General features: G+C 46.4%; 1 protein-coding gene across 3 annotated transcripts; it reads right to left on the bottom strand.

The window, feature by feature from the left end:
- Positions 1 to 3,151: 3,151 nt before the first annotated feature.
- Positions 3,152 to 11,535, bottom strand: LOC116939597 (uncharacterized). 3 transcript variants are annotated; one of them, XM_032948192.2, is made up of 5 exons: positions 11,291 to 11,535; positions 7,030 to 7,136; positions 6,409 to 6,492; positions 5,802 to 5,927; positions 3,152 to 5,441 (listed from the first exon to the last, which is right to left on the bottom strand). In XM_032948192.2, the coding sequence occupies exons 2-5, from the start codon at positions 7,133 to 7,135 to the stop codon at positions 4,156 to 4,158; spliced, it is 1,602 nt and encodes a 533-aa protein (XP_032804083.1). In that variant the 5' UTR covers position 7,136; positions 11,291 to 11,535; the 3' UTR covers positions 3,152 to 4,155. The 3 variants fall into 3 exon arrangements, with proteins under 3 accessions (XP_032804083.1, XP_032804082.1, XP_032804084.1); XM_032948191.2 differs by having other exon boundaries at positions 11,370 to 11,534; XM_032948193.2 differs by having other exon boundaries at positions 11,304 to 11,322.
- Between the last annotated feature and the right edge of the window lie 4,600 nt (positions 11,536 to 16,135).

Here is a 16,135-nt window from a genome sequence, read left to right as displayed (position 1 = left end):
ATAAATGAAACTATGAAAACTATGAAACAATCCATTTAGTACGCATGGAGGGGGGTTAACCCAAATGCGTTCGCTTGCGTATGGGGGGGGGGGGGTCTACTGACTGTGCGTACGCGTAGGAAACGGGGCGGAGGGGGGGGTGAAGCTTCGATAATAATTTGTCTACATTGGCCTTCAAATGAGCCACAGTTCAGTTTCTTCAGCTGTGAGACAACAAGTACTAACGGGAGAAGTGGGGCTGTGGAAGAGGTGTCACTCGTGTGCCACCGTGCCCCTGACTGCAGCTATTATCACGCAGCTCGGCAAAAAAGTGGCCAAGGTACGCAACTGATTTATTTAATGCAGCCGGCGTTGGACTATCTGTTTGCTTAAACACGTTAATATTATCAATCCTTGATCGTTTCTGCGTGGACTACATCAATATCGGCCGTTCTATAGGATTCAGGGGGGAGGGGGTGCGTCAGGCGTACGTACGCAGGTGGAGGTGGTGTAAAAAGTTCTCGTGCGTACAGGGAGGGGGGGAGGGGTCAAGTTTTGACAGATTTTCGCGTACCTACTAAATGGATGGCCCCTAAGGCTATAGGGGGCATCCTTGTCTTACATGAACGTGTCGCAATAAAAATGATACATTTATTTCTTGACTCCTAAGATGGATTCACTCATTGAGTTGGCATTCATCAAACAAGAACGAGAAGAACGTGCATGTCCCGGGCTGTGCCCTGACTTCATTAAAAATGAAGATCCAGATGCTGGTGAGATGAACTTGGCGCAGGGGATTGATGGGGAATGATGGACCACATTTTTTGTTCACGTTCCAAAACTAAAACCTCCATTTCATTCTGCTCTATTCTAGTAATGTTTAGTTCTGTTCCAGGGTCGAAAGATGATAATTTGCTTCTTTTTATGGAAATATGAAATGAAGCAGAAAGGAATGTGCCTTAATATTCCATCAGGAAATTAAATTTTGTTAGCTGAAAAAAACTGTCCATAAGTGAAATAATTGCTACAACTGCAAGACAGACTCTCCCAGTGCAATAACACACACTTGCCCAAACATTGAAAAATATCAAACAAGGCCCTCCTAGAAATTATGAATTAAACTTACTGCTTCCTGTAAAACAGATTCATGCCATTGGACCACGAGGTGGTGCTATATGCACACACCACTACAGGTTCTGTATAGATTTGCACGAGATATTATTTAGATTTACTTCACTCCCACTGGGTTCTGGAGTGGTAGTGAATGAGCGATGTTCGCGCGGTACCTGTGGTCAATGTCTCCCAACCTTTCTGGAAGATTTTGCTGTTTTTTTTCCCCGGATTTTTTCTGTTTGCGCATAGTCACTTTAAGATGTTTTCTTGGTTCATGTTTGTTGTTTGTTCCGGTTGCACCCGATTCAAGAGCCGAATGGCTCACAGGGCTATACCAAATAAATGAAACTATGAAAACTATGAACAATCCATTTAGTACGCATGGAGGGGGGTTAACCCAAATGCGTTCGCTTGCGTATGGGGGGGGGGGGGTCTACTGACTGTGCGTACGCGTAGGAAACGGGGCGGAGGGGGGGGTGAAGCTTCGATAATAATTTGTCTACATTGGCCTTCAAATGAGCCACAGTTCAGTTTCTTTAGCTGTGAGACAACAAGTACTAACGGGAGAAGTGGGGCTGTGGAAGAGGTGTCACTCGTGTGCCACCGTGCCCCTGACTGCAGCTATTATCACGCAGCTCGGCAAAAAAGTGGCCAAGGTACGCAACTGATTTATTTAATGCAGCCGGCGGTGGACTATCTGTTTGCTTAAACACGTTAATATGATTAATCCTTGATCGTTTCTGCGTGGACTACATCAATATCGGCCGTTCTATAGGATTCAGGGGGGAGGGGGTGCGTCAGGCGTACGTACGCAGGTGGATGTGGTGTAAAAAGTTCGCGTGCGTACAGGGAGGGGGGGAGGGGTCAAGTTTTGACAGATTTTCGCGTACCTACTAAATGGATGGCCCCTAAGGCTATAGGGGGCATCCTTGTCTTACATGAACGTGTCGCAATAAAAATTATACATTTCTTTCTTGACTCCTAAGATGGATTCACTCATTGAGTTGGCATTCATCAAACAAGAACGAGAAGAACGTGCATGTCCCGGGCTGTGCCCTGACTTCATTAAAAATGAAGATCCAGATGCTGGTGAGATGAACTTGGCGCAGGGGATTGATGGGGAATGATGGACCACATTTTTTGTTCACGTTCCAAAACTAAAACCTCCATTTCATTCTGCTCTATTCTAGTAATGTTTAGTTCTGTTCCAGGGTCGAAAGATGATAATTTGCTTCTTTTTATGGAAATATGAAATGAAGCAGAAAGGAATGTACCTTAATATTCCATCAGGAAATAAAATTAAATTTTGTTAGCTGAAAAAAACTGTCCATAAGTGAAATAATTGCTACAACTGCAAGACAGACTTTCCCAGTGCAATAACACACACTTGCCCAAACATTGAAAAATATCAAACAAGGCCCTCCTAGAAATTATGAATTAAACTTACTGCTTCCTGTAAAACAGATTCATGCCATTGGACCACGAGGTGGTGCTATATGCACACACCACTACAGGTTCTGTATAGATTTGCACGAGATATTATTTAGATTTACTTCACTCCCACTGGGTTCTGGAGTGGTAGTGAATGAGCGATGTTCGCGCGGTACCTGTGGTCAATGTCTCCCAACCTTTCTGGAAGATTTTGCCGTTTTTTTTCCCCGGATTTTTCTGTTTGCGCATAGTCACTTAAAGATGTTTTCTTGGTTCATGTTTGTTGTTTGTTGCGGTTGCACCCGATTCAAGAGCCGAATGGCTCACAGGGCTCTATACCAAATAAATGATACTGAAACTGACCGTCATTCGCAAATCTTCGAAACGTGTTCGCACCACCGCCGTGCACCGATGGCATGTCGTTCAAAACTAACACGACTCTTTAACACCGTGGCATCTGCCACAGGTCCACGGACCACTTTCCCCCGGAACCACAAATTGGGAACTACTGTCACAGGCAATAATATTCACGTCGGTGATAGCCGAGATGGGAGCCACGTGGCTCCAGCTACATGCTCTAAAAAAGTACGTTGGCTTAATTTTAGAGACGCAGACGAAAATCCACATCTCCCCACTCAACAATCATTTAATATAAATGAATAGATGGAACTAAATAACAAAACTAATTATTTGTGATGCTGCGTTGGCAGTGGTGGACAGGCACAAATAACAAAACACTCAACACATTGAACAATAACACCGTGACCCTCAAAGGAAAACACAATACATCGTTTTAGACAATGGCCCGTCTTCACAGCACATAACATCGGGTACACTTAGTGAATATTAACGTTTCAGTTACGACAAACATGCAATACTGCAGCAGGTTAAAAACGTCATCATTAACCGTCACGTTTACACAAAATTGCACGGTTAAGACTGAATCCAAAATGACTTCTCACGTTCTTTCCCAATTGAAAACACAGCAGAGTTCGTATCACCCCGTGCTAGACTGATACAAGGGAGCCAGGACTCTGACAGTACATCAAGGAGGTTGTTGCCAGGCATGGCCACCTGTGAAAAAGGGCTTCATAGCTTATCGGGTTCTTACAGCTTAAATCAAATGTCGATGTAATGATGCATCAATTATTTTAAATACATTATGCTCACGGTAAATGCATAGAAATGTGCATACGACAATCGATTATATAAAATATGTACACATTTTATGAAATTATACGCCGTCAGTATTGTTGTAGTAAACTTAACTGTTGCAAGAGATTAAGGGAATGATGTGGCCTCCCTAGTCTATGTATTAAAGATACAATCTTGTTTATGGTGTGTGGCTGGATTCTGTCTGATAAGCTAAACCTGAATACCAAGGTGCGTGAGCCAACATCGCGGGTCTGGCTGTGGTGGTTCCACTGATGAGGTCGATGCTTCTTGGGGCAAGAAAGTGTGGGAGGTGTCAGACACCATCATGTGATCCCCTCGTTATATAACTAATACCATAACCTTGGCCACAGAATCTCAACATCGTCGATCCTCAGTGAAGTGAAAAGGGTACGATAGCAACATGCGAATGTAATCATGGAAAAAAACACCATTTCTTTCAATATGAATGGTAACATTTTAACTCAAGATTTCCATCTGGTAGTGTTTTCTAGAATGCTTCTTTAAAGTAATGCTCCGCGAAAATCCCTTCCCGCACTCTTTGCACACGTGCGGCTTCTCCCCAGTGTGCGTTCTAGAATGCTTCTTTAAATCAAATCGCTCGGAAAACCCCTTGCCGCACTCCTTGCACACATGCGGCTTCTCGCCGGTGTGTATTATGTGGTGCCTCTTTAAATCGAACCGTTGTGAAAACTCCTTCCCGCACTCCTTGCACATGTATGGCTTCTCACCGGTGTGCGTTCTAGAGTGCTTCTTTAAATTGGAAAGCTGCGAGAACGCCTTCCCGCACTCCTCGCACACGTGCGGCTTGTTGCCGGCGTGTATCTTGTAGTGGGTGTCTAAACTGGAACGCTGCGAGAACCTCTTCCCGCATTTCTCGCACATGTACAGCTTCTCGCCCGTGTGCGTCACGCAGTGCTTTTTTAAACTAGACCTTGTTTTAAACTTTTTGCCGCACTCCTTGCACACGTACGGCCTCTCGCCGGTGTGCGTTCGAGAATGCTGCTCCAAACCGGCACGAGTCGTTAACCTCTTGCCGCACTCCTTGCACGCGTACGGACGCTCGCCGGTGTGCGTTCTAAAATGCTGCTCCAAACTGGACAGCTGGGCGAACCCCTTGCCGCACTCCTCGCACACATGTGGCTTCTCGCCGGTGTGTGTTCTGGCATGCCTCTTCAGATTGGAACGTTGTATGAAGCTCCTCCCACACTCCATGCACACGTGCGGCTTATTACCAGCGTGTATTTTATAATGCGACTCCAAACTAGAACGTTGTGAAAACTTCTTACCGCACTCCTCGCACATGTGCGGCTTCTCGCCGGTGTGCGTCACGTAGTGCATGTTTAAACTGGAACACGTCGTGAACCCTTTCCCACACTCCCTGCACACGTACGGCCTCTCGCCTGTGTGTGTTCTAAAGTGCACCTTTAACTCGCAATGATAAGAAAACCCCTTCCCACACTCCTGGCACATGTGCTTCCTCCCACCGGAATTGCTCATCACATTGCGCACCCCTGACTTCTCGGCCCGTGCGGACGCCTTCCCGCGCATCGCTCTCGAGTATTGCTGCTCATTGCCAGCGTGCGTGCTGCTCTGTTGCCTGTGAATGTAAAACGTTGAACCTGCGAGCATCTTCCCACACTGCGCGCAGGCTTGCGCAGCCTGGCCAGCGCCATTCGCTTCATCCACCTTCACTTTGAAGAATCTGCCGAGGCCCTCCCCACACTCCTCGCACAGGACTTCATCTGCCACACAATAAATAACAAAAATTGCACGCGCGGTCACTTCAAGTTGCATTCAGACAACGAGCAGTTAATGGCATGACCCACAAAATTAAAACGTCGCTGTAGCGATTTACCCCAAACGGTACAGTGACACCTCCTGAAAATCGCATTTTTTTCCGGCCGCACAAAGCTCAAAGTTATTGTCAGTCTGGGTAACACAGCCCAGATAAGTATCCACTAAGGGCAATAGTTTGGGTAGTATCTTCCTTTAAGAAGCAGTGATGCCTGAGTGACACTAGGAAAGTGTTGAGGATTAGGTTTGTTGATAAAACAGAGCTTGCGCTGTTTTTGTAATGTGATGCGTTCAAAAGGGCCTCTCACCTTGACCGATGTCCTCTGCCAATAATTCCACCTCGATGAAATTCTGGTCCGGTATGGCTAGATATCCGTGGGAATTCTCCGTCTCATCTGATCTCTCACTGTCTACAATTTTAATTATATCTGCATCTGGAGATATAATGAAGAACACACACCATGTCTTTTGATTAATGAGAGCGAAAAAAACCATAACAATGTCTCCCTATTGTTGGCAATTTTTTGTTTCTGATTTCACTAGTTACATGCAGACTTCACTATATCTGTACAAATTGTAATATTTTTAGCCATTTCCAAACATATTAGAATCTACATCAGTCACTCACACAATCTGTTGCTCAGTCACTCACTCATGACCATTCATATATACATCAAATATAAAATTGAGAGATGGTTATAGGATCTCTCTGCAGGTGCAATTAAACAAGCAAGAAGAATCATGCATATGTATGGCTTCTCCTTTTTGACATTATTTGCATCTGGCACCAGTATGTATGTTAACCGTCTTTCGCACCGTACGTAGCCAAACCAGAGTCAACACTCCTCTGGTATCTCCAGAACAACTTCTCTTGACGGTTTCCCTCTCGCTGCACACAGGAAGACGGGGTCTTACCATCTTCATCCGCTTCATTTTTCACCACGATCCTCATTATCTCGGTGCCCAGACCTCCCTCCTCTTCTTGCTTCACGACTGCTCCTACACACGTACATTTACACTCGACTGTTACAATCAGGCGGTTCAGTGGGCTAGTACTAAACACATGCATCACAGAACCAGTCCCAGAGATCCCGAATTGAAATCTGGGTTTCAGCACCCCTGTGGTTAAACCAACTTCTCCAACGTAGCGAGTTGATAGTGGATCTGAGACTTCCGAATTGACTTCAGAAGCACTCGAGTTCTGCTAAAAACTCTGCGGGCCACACGCTGACACAATGGGACGGTTAACTTTGCTCAAAGAATGTAAAATACATGTATTGGTGTCATAGCATGATTTAGATTGCATAATTGGAATTCTATCGAGGGCAACGTGATGAAGAAATACCCATTCTGGAGTTCCTGCAGCAAGTAGACCCTCACGTAATCAGCCCTCGGTAGCGAATTCCATGGAACTATTTCAATAGCAATCTCCGTTTCAATGTAACTATTTTACGCTGCCAAATATGAGGCAGCGCTCCTTCGGTGTTGTAACGATTACACGAATTCAACAGTAGGTCATGTGTTTAGTCATCTCACCAGCATTAACATCTTCACCTGTCACCATAAGGTCAGGACACATCCAAGGGTTTGGGTTGTCTTCATGCTCTTGTTTGATGAATGGGAATTTGAGACGTGAAGCCATTCTAGGATTAAAATACAGAGATAATCTCGTCAAAAAATTTTAGTGTATAAACACACTCGTGTATACACGCAACCCCCTGTACACACTCTGCAATACTGATCGCATGGACAAAAGTCAGATAATACGCAATAGACAAATGCGCATGGACAGACACACTCATCTATACACCTCACATATTCATAAATTAGTAAACAATATATTTCAAATAAGAAAACATTCAAAATCTAACTTAGACCATCTTGAACATGAGGATCATCCATTGCTACTTTATAGAAACAGCAACAATCGTGCCTCATAGCAAGACGTGCCTGTGTGTCATGCCTGACTTGGGAGCCTTTCTGTGTATAGTTTGTATGTTCTCTCCGTTCTGTATGGAGTTTGTATGTTCCCTCGATGTTCTGTGTGGAGTTTGTATGTTCCCTCCCTGTTCTGTATGGAGTTTGTATGTTCTGTGTGGAGTTTGTATGTTCTCTCCCTGTTCTGTGTAGAGTTTGTATGTTCTCTCCCTGTTCTGTATGGAGTTTGTATGTTCTGTGTGGAGTTTCTATGTTCTCTCCCTGTTCTGAATGGCTTTCTTCCAGGTTCTCCGGTGTCCTTCCATCGCAAAAAAAAAACCCCATCTCAATGCTGAAATATTACCAGCAAATTTCTCAATTGGGATCACGCACACAGCGACATTTCCTCCCTGCTGTGAAAAACTTGGCAAGACCCTCCTGAAACAGTGTCTTGAGCCTCAGCGAGTTTTTCCTGGGCCAACAAGCCTCAGTAATAATAATCATATCAGGATGTCGTTCAGTTGAAGTGAGCATCGTTGCCCTTCGTTGCTCCTTGGGCAGCGTTGCCAGGCAGGAAGTCGCCTAACGAACCTCAGAGTCACTGACCGTGCCAGAGAGACCTTCTCAACTCAACAGGCCATTTACCAAGCACCTGGAAGCAAGTCACTTTGTCTGCACTTAAAGTGGCTGTGTCGCTTTGATAGGATGTGCTACTCGGGAAACCCAAAACGTTGGTAGACCTTACGACAACCTTGCAGAGTTGTGAACACCGAGCTTTGAGGGAAGCTGCCTTCAACAACTAAATGTTACAAATCAAGTCCAATCAGCTCAAATTCCCCCATACCCCTCCAGCCAAGCTCCTCTCTAGCCCGTGCTACAAAAGACAAAGATCCCGTATTCACTAATCCAAGTGGCCTTGTAAACAGACTGCTAGGGAAAGTGCTGTTCGCAAGGACTCATGATGACCGGCACAGCACACCAGGGGGTGGGTGGATAGCACGAAGCTCACATTCACACACTGCAGTGGGTACTCATGTAAGCTTGAGCGGACCTAGGAGAGTCCCAGGACTGGTTCAGATATTCGCCATTAGTGCAAGCTGTAAGCGGGAATCGAGTCTCTAGGTTTTGTTGCAGTGCTGTAGCCACCGTGCCACCACTCTAACACTCAACCTCCCACCTACCAATGTTTTATTGTACCAGGTAAGGCCCACTGAGCTATGTAGCTCTTTTTCAGAAGCGACCTGGCCACAAATGACAGCTCTACAAAGGGCTTCATCATGTGGACCTTTATAGCAGCCAAATACTCTAAACGCGTGATATTGATTCAAAATGTGGATGGAAAAACCTAAGGACCCGGAGAAAAAAAATCCACGCAACCACAGGGAGAAAGAACATATAGGCATCAGGGTCAGGATCGAACCCACGACCTCCTGCATACCATACCAGGAGAGGCAGTTAACATCTCGCCACCGTGGCGTTCACCTCCTCACCCACTCTCACATCAGCCCATCTCTTCTCCAGCCCGTGCCGTGTGCCCCATTTTATGAGCCAGAAGCCGTGGTGGCTGGGCACGCGGGCTACGTGACCCAGCCAGCCTCGCCTGCCTGAGGAGCTCACCGATGGAAGATGGAATGTCAGTCAGACCTGGTGCCAAACACAGTTGTAACCGTGCCATTCGTAATGAGTTGCGATCACAATGTAATTTCATCGAACAACGTTGCTGTGATTCGAAGGACGATTTGACCCCAGGTTTGGACGACGTGCAGGGGCTCAGAACATTTACTCCCTGAGCTCGAATTTAGTTCAGTCCCAGAAAAACATGCAAACGTAAGGCCAACGTTGTGCCAACGTTTACAGGGCTGTCAATAAAATGACTTGCATCTTATGCCAGATGAACGCAGGATCCGCGAGCTCATCGCGCAGTCCGGCCGGGTGAACACGACGATGGACGGTGTCTGACGCGGTCGTTTTACTCAGTGGCCGTGATGTTACCACGGCGAATGTGCCAGGCTAGGTGCACTTTGAGGCCACGTGAAGTGTCGAAGGCTCGCTGGTAGGTCACGGAACAGAATCGGGAGGCATGGGTTGACACGTACACACACTGACTGTACACAGCACACGTACACACACCGACTGTACACAGCACACGTACACACACTGACTGTACACAGCACACGTACACACACCGACTGTACACAGCACACCTGTACACACACTGACTGTACACAACACACGTGTACACACACTGACTGTACACAGTACACGTACACACATTGACTGTACACAGCACACCTGTACACACACTCTGTACACAGTACACCTGTACACACACTGACTGTACACAACACACGTGTACACACACTGACTGTACACAGTACACGTACACACACTGACTGTACACAGCACACCTGTACACAGTACACGTACACACACTGACTGTACACAACACACGTGTACACACACTGATTGTACACAACACACGTACACACACTGACTGTACACAGTACACGTAAACACACTAACTGTACACAACACACGTGTACACACACTGATTGTACACAACACACCTACACACACTGACTGTACACAGCACACGTACACACACTGACTGTACACCGCACACACGTACACACCTTGACTGTACACAGTACACACACTGACTGTACACAACACACGTGTACACACATTGACTGTACACAGTACACGTACACACACTTACTGTACATAGCACACGTGTACACACACTGACTGTACACAGCACATGTACACACACTGACTGTACACAACACACGTGTACACACACTGACTGTATATAGCACACGTACACACTGACTGTACATAGCACATGTGAACACACTGTACAGAGCACACACACTGACTATACACAGTACACGTACACACACTTGACTGTACATAGCACACCTGTACATACACTTACTGTACATAGCACACGTACACACAGACTGTACATAGCACACACACTGACTGTACATAGCACACGTACACACACTGACTGTACACAACACGTGTACACACGCTGACTGTACATAGCACACACACTGACTGTACACAGCACACGTACACACACTGACTGTACACAGCACACCTGTACACACGCTGACTGTACATAGCACACACACCGACTATACACAGTACATGTACACACACTGACTGTACATAGCACACCTGTACATACACTTACTGTACATAGCACACGTGTACACACACTGAATGTACACATCACACCTGTACACACACTGAGTGTACACAGCACACGTGTACACAGCACAGGTGTACACACACTGACTGTACACAGCATACCTGTACACACTCACTGTACACAGCACACGTGTACACACACTGACTGTACACAGCACACGTGTATACACACTGACTGTACACAGCAAATCTGTACACACACTGACTGTACACAGCACACGTACACAAACTGACTGTACACAGCACACGTGTACACACACTGACTGTACACAGCACACGTGTACACACACTGACAACACCAAACCACATAGCACACGTACACACACTGACTGTACACAGCACACGTGTACACACTGACTGTACACAACACACGTGTACACACACTGACTGTACACAGCACACGTGTACACACACTGACTGTACACAGCACACGTGTACACACACTGACTGTTCACAGCACACGTGTACACACACTGACAGTTCACAGCACACGTGTACACACACTGACTGTTCACAGCACACGTGTACACACACTGACTGTATATCCCAAGACATCTCCCCCATTGAAGCGCTACAGCTTAGTAGGGCATCAAGCGATGTTGGCGAGCATCCCCATTAATAACGGCCAGCACACGCGCGCACACACACACACAATTCGTACATTGCACAGCCACATTGCACATCCACACCCGACGCAGGCTGCAAGAAGCGATGGGAGCACACGAAGAGCGCGCACGTACTGCGTGCAGAGTCTACGGTGGTGCTGGAGTGGCCAACGCCGCTGGGAAGGGGGAGCCCGCGGCGAGATGAAGGAGGAGAGGAGACGAGTCGGAGTCGGTCGGCCGGCGACAAGATGCGGAACAAGACCGTGCGGCAGCGCACCCGCCCAACATCACATCACGCACATCACATCACCCACCCCACATCACATCACCCACCCACCCCACATCACATCACCCACCCCACATCACATCACCCACCCCACATCACATCACCCACCCCACATTACATCACCCACTTCACCCCACATTACATCACCCACCCCACATCACATCACCCACCCCACATCACTTCACCCACCCACCCCACCTCACATCACCCACCCCACCTCACATCACCCACCCCACCTCACATCACCCACCCACCCACCCCACCTCACATCACCCACCCACCCCACCTCACATCACCCACCCACCCCACCTCACATCACCCACCCACCCCACCTCACATCACCCACCCACCCCACCTCACATCACCCACCCACCCCACCTCACATCACCCACCCCACCTCACATCACCCACCCACCCCACCTCACATTACCCACCCACCCCACCTCACTTCACCCACACACCCCACCTCACATCACCCACCCCACCTCACATCACCCACCCACCCCACCTCACATTACCCACCCACCCCACCTCACATCACCCACCCACCCCACCTCACATCACCCACCCACCCCACCTCACATTACCCACCCACCCCACCTCACATCACCCACCCACCCCACCTCACATCACCCACCCACCCCACCTCACATCACCCACCCCACCTCACATCACCCACCCACCCCACCTCACATTACCCACCCACCCCACCTCACTTCACCCACACACCCCACCTCACATCACCCCACCTCACATCACCCACCCACCCCACCTGACATCATCCACCCACCCCACCTCATATCACCCACCCCCCATCACATCACCCACCCCACATTACATCACCCACCCCCTCACATCACATCACCCACCCCACATCACATCACCCACCCCACCCATTTTCTCTTTAATATTTAGTGCCTTGCTTAGCTTTCCTATCATTTGCACTGCTGTGTGTTTTTGTATTTTTGTTGTTGTAACATTTGACCCGCCCCTGCTGGACATATAAACTTCATAGGTCATTGGGTTCCTCCAGTTTAAATAAAGATTCTGATGTGATGTCACTTAGGTTAACAGTGCTCCTGTTATGATGAGGCCAATAGGGTAGAGAGTACTGGAAATAATGGGCCAATATTCCAGGCAATAACTGTAAGAATGTTGATATCACTGAAAGTCCTGCTGCCTTTTGAGTACTGTGCTAATGGGACAATAATGGAGGTGACTGCCACCTAATTATCATTGCACTGGCCTGTAACCCAGCCCTCTGGAGGTAGCGAGGGTTGGTGGATTATACAAATGAAGCGAAACTCTCTTCTTATGGGCATCGAAGAGCCATAATAGCCTTACTTGCCCAGGAGAGGGCGATACAGCAGAACGTGAACTCCCTCTGTCCCGTCTGTATGGTATTCGGTATTGCCCCCTCGCATGAGTGGGTTCTCTCCAGGTGCTCTCAAATGTAAGCATTCATGAATTGGCTGATAACACCTTCATATTATAAAGGACCGCAGATCTTGGGGTGGGGGAAAAGGGAAATGTTGTGCCGGGATCATTGCCTGGCTGCTTTTCCCACTTGTGTGTGGTTCCTCATGCCTCTGAGTTGCTCTCTCGAACCTATGCAGCGCATTGAAGTTATTAAAGCTGAAATGATTATAATTGTCCCCTGCGGATACCAACCATGTCCCCCAACTCCACTGATGCTGGGGCCTGACAAGCAAAGTGCCTACATTCTCCATCATACACGCTGTGACCTACCAGCTCCATTTGCTACTGTGACAATTGAAGGTTGGATGCTCATCATTACATTTAGCTAACTTCCAATAATACCGTCGTGCCATTTGTTGAGCGGTATGGTTATTGCCATTTATTCTTACCTGCAGTAGCGGACATATGCCAACAGAGGGTGGTAGACAGGATAGGTGGGATGAGTTGGGCCGTTGGGCCACCAGGGACCCCAGACTTCAAGACGGGGGCTGGGGGGATGCCGATATTCCAGGGCCCCCTAGAGAGTTCGAGAAGGAAGGTGTGGCTAGGGGCGGAGAGACCCTGAAACGAGTATAAAAGCCGGACCCCCTGAACGGGTCCGGCAGTCATCGTCCACCTAAAGACCTGAAGAACTGGGGATCTAAAGAGCCACTCTGAAGACTGAAGCGAAGAGCCCAAAGGGCAGAATCCGAACCCCTGTCTAGGGTCGGGTTCAGAGCTTACCAGTCTCAGGTAGAGCTATAATCAGAGTGAGGGCACATTAGTCCGGGGGGGGGGGGGCTACCTCCATCGGGTGTAAGGGGCCGTTACCCCTTGTGTTATGTACCCTTAAGTATGTTTAACACGTAGGCTTTCGCGACCAATATTATTAATAATAAAGGTTTTTGGGTTAGATCGCGTTTATTTATAAATGTGTCGTAACCCTCCACCACCCGACACGACCAATCAGCAAAAAAAAAAGTGTCACGTTGACAAAAGACAAATAATTCACTACTTCAGCCCACCGGTGTGTTGAAGAGTTAATCCACATTTACAGTTTGAGTACGACGTTTCGCTGGTAAATACTTCCAGCATCATCGGGCAATTGGCCAGAATGGTAAAGCCCTCGCTTGCTCCCGGTTTTATATAGAGCAGCAGGGTGACGTCATCACTTAACTCATCAGGTGCAGTGATTAGAGGCGGAGGGGGGGGGGGGGTAATGTAATTATATAATCGATTAGTAATCAGTCATTGGTTATGATTAGTAATGAGTTGTAGATTAGTAATTCTTTAAATCAAAATGTAATGTGTATTATTTAATAATACGCTTCCAGGCCGCACTAAGCCGGTAGCTGTCAGAGCGATTAAAGTTATTCTTGTTCCTCTCAATTTCAATGGATTCTCTAATTAGTCTTTGCCAGTAATAATTAGTTTTACACACCACTGCAACATTGTCAAAATCAATTGAGTGTCCTTGTTGACAAGCATGTTCTGCCACTGCCGACAGTTGTGTTTGAGATAATTTAATATTTCTCTGATGTTCTTTTAGTCTTACGCTGATGTTACGTCCCGTCTGCCCAATGTAGCAGCTGCCACATGAACAATTAATCCGATATACACCTTCTGTTGATAGTTTAGGTAATGCGTCTTTAGTGCAAGATACTAGTTTTTGAATTTTGTGTACTGTACCAAATCTTACTGTAATGTTTTGCTTTTGAAAAACGCGGGCTAATTTGTCAGTTACTCCTGAGATATATGGAATTTTTATTGTTTTAACAATCTGGTCGCTTTCAGTAGTATTGCTTTGCGATCGTGATTTGGCATTCAGTGCTCTGTTAATTTGAGCATTATTGTAGCCATTCTGTTGTAGTGCGTCTTTAACGTGTTTAATCTCTCTCACTAGACTCTCACCATCTGACACTGTTTTCGCCCGATGTACGAGCGTCTTGATAAGAGAGGATGTTTGAGCTGGATGATGATGTGATTCTGCATTCAGATAGGCATCAGTGTGCGTTTGCTTTCTGTAAACGCTGTGTTATTTTACCGTTTAGGCCATGTCCAAGCAAAATATCTAGGAATGGGAGTGTGTTATTCACCTCCATTTCCATGGTGAACTGGATGTCCGGGTTTTGTGCATTGAGATGATTTAGAAAATCATTAAGTGTATCTTTACCATGTGGCCAGACAACCAAAGTGTCATCCACATACCTAAACCAAAAGGATGGTTTTAATGTGCTCGAGGCAAGTGCTCTTATTTCAAAGTTTTCCATGTACAAATTTGCTATAGCAGGGGATAAAGGAGAACCCATTGCTGCTCCTTCCTTTTGTTTAAAGAAATCCCCTCTCCATAAGAAGTAAGTGTTTTTTAAACAATGGCCAGCAAGTTTCGGAATATCTTTTTGTAAACCGGTATTCTTTACTAGTGTATCAAGTAATTTAAGCGATTCGTCCACTGGAACCTTAGTGAATAGAGAAATCACATCAAAACTTACCAGAATATCATCAGGAGTAAGTTTAATATCTTTAATCACATTCACAAGATGTTCTGAATTTTTTATGAATGAAGATGTCTTACCGATGTAGGGCTGTATTTGTTTGGTTATATATTTTGCTAATTGATATGTGGCAGAGCCAATTGTACTGACTATGGGTCGTAATGGGATGCCGATTTTATGAATCTTTGGTAGCCCATAGAGTCTAGGTGGTTTTGAGGCCCATGGCTTAATTAGGTATTGCTCATTTTTAGGGATTAATGAATTTGCAATTATTGCAGTGGTCTTACGTTCTAAAGTATTAGTTGGATCTCGTTTAATTTTAATGTAGGTACTTTCCTCTAGTAAATTTCTTATTTTATTATCATAATCGGCTCGTGACATCACTACAGTAGTGCGGCCTTTATCAGCTGCTAGGATTTGGATATCCTTATTTACACGCAGCTCTCTTAAGGCTTTTGCCTCGTTAGAGCTAATATTTACTTTTGGAACTTTGCTATTCTCAATTATTTTAGCAACCTCATGTCTAGTCATCTCTGCCTCATTATGTGGAAGGAGTCTAACTGCTGATTCTACCTCAGCAATTATCTCATCCACTGGAATTGTGCGTGGGGTAACGGCAAAGTTAAGGCCTTTAGAAAGGATAGAGACCATGTCACCGGTTA

The sequence above is a fragment of the Petromyzon marinus genome, chromosome 6, assembly GCF_048934315.1.
Source record: "Petromyzon marinus isolate PM22_M1 ecotype Great Lakes invasive population chromosome 6, UKy_Petmar_22M1.pri1.0, whole genome shotgun sequence".
Lineage (NCBI taxonomy): Eukaryota > Metazoa > Chordata > Hyperoartia > Petromyzontiformes > Petromyzontidae > Petromyzon > Petromyzon marinus.
This window is presented reverse-complemented; position numbering and strand designations above follow the sequence as displayed.

Bases quoted from the DNA above. Each gene is read 5' to 3' on its own strand.
- LOC116939597 (XM_032948192.2), bottom strand. From the start codon at position 7,135: ATGGCTTCACGTCTCAAATTCCCATTCATCAAACAAGAGCATGAAGAC. The intron at 6,493-7,029 runs GTGAGATGACTA...GTACGTGTGTAG, and splicing joins AGGTGAAGATGTTAATGCTG to GAGCAGTCGTGAAGCAAGAA. The intron at 5,928-6,408 runs GTAAGACCCCGT...TTATATCTCCAG, and splicing joins AAATGAAGCGGATGAAGATG to ATGCAGATATAATTAAAATT.